Source organism: Fukomys damarensis, unplaced genomic scaffold (assembly GCF_012274545.1).
Source record: "Fukomys damarensis isolate Sample0158 unplaced genomic scaffold, DMR_v1.0_HiC HiC_scaffold_37, whole genome shotgun sequence".
In the NCBI taxonomy this organism is placed as follows: Eukaryota; Metazoa; Chordata; class Mammalia; order Rodentia; family Bathyergidae; genus Fukomys; species Fukomys damarensis.
The window spans coordinates 8,089,752-8,090,711 of NW_022900949.1; the positions used below are offsets into that span (position 1 = coordinate 8,089,752).

General features: G+C 64.2%; 1 protein-coding gene across 1 annotated transcript in view; it reads left to right on the top strand.

The window, feature by feature from the left end:
- Ptprs (protein tyrosine phosphatase receptor type S) overlaps positions 1-954 on the top strand; it is a 46,746-nt gene extending 45,792 nt beyond the window's left edge. The window contains 2 exon segments of the mRNA XM_033759607.1: positions 1-112; positions 795-954. Of these exon segments, the coding sequence (XP_033615498.1) occupies positions 1-112; positions 795-863 (181 nt within the window). The 3' untranslated portion in view covers positions 864-954.
- Positions 955-960: the final 6 nt, after the last annotated feature.

Here is a 960-nt window from a genome sequence, read left to right on the forward strand (position 1 = left end):
GTTCATCACTCTGAGCATCGTGCTAGAGCGCATGCGCTACGAGGGCGTGGTTGACATCTTCCAGACGGTGAAGATGCTGCGCACCCAGCGGCCGGCCATGGTGCAGACGGAGGTGCGGCCCGAGGGGATGAGCACCCCTTTGACTTGTTGCAGTACTGGGGATTGAGCCTCGGCCTTTACCGGAGTGACTTGCCCAGCCCTTTCGTGTTTCGGTTTTTGGGACAGCGTCTCACTGGGTCCCGGAGCTGCCAGGCTGGTCTCAGACCTGCGGTCCTCCCGCCTCGGCCTCCTAGGGCGCTGGGATCACAGGCGTGCACCTGGCTAAGTCAACACTTTTGAGCCTGGGTCTAAAAGGCCGAAAGTGTCCTGACGCAGATGGAGATGAGGCCACTGCCCAAAGTCCTGTGACTTTTGCGGTCCCACCAAGAACCCGACCCTGGACGCAGAGCTTAAGTTTCATCGCTGCCTGCTCTGCAGACGGGAAACAGGCCCGGGGGCAGAAGGGACTCCCCAGGGATCGGGCTCAACGGTGGGCGTGTTCAACAGCGGTCTCCGGAAATTGTGTCTGGGGACTGAGCCAGAGCACAGACCCTAGCTGGGGCAGAGCCAGCCGAGCAGCCCGGTCCGAAGCGGGCGCAGAGGGTGTTCTGGGGGCCCTGCCTGTGCAAAGGCAGAGCGGCCCGATGAGAGAGGGGAACAACCTGGGCGCTTGGCTACTCCCGGAGCCCTGGGGAGCCCTGGGAGGTGTTAGAGTGAGGGAGGTCCTGACGGAGCCGCCCCCCTCTCCCCCGCAGGACGAGTACCAGTTCTGCTACCAGGCGTCGCTGGAGTACCTCGGCAGCTTTGACCACTATGCAACATAAGCCATGAGGTCCCTGGCCCAGGCGTCTCCATGCAGCTGTGCCAGGGGGACCCCAGCAGACCGGGCACGCGGCGGCGGCGGCGGCGGCGGGATCCCGA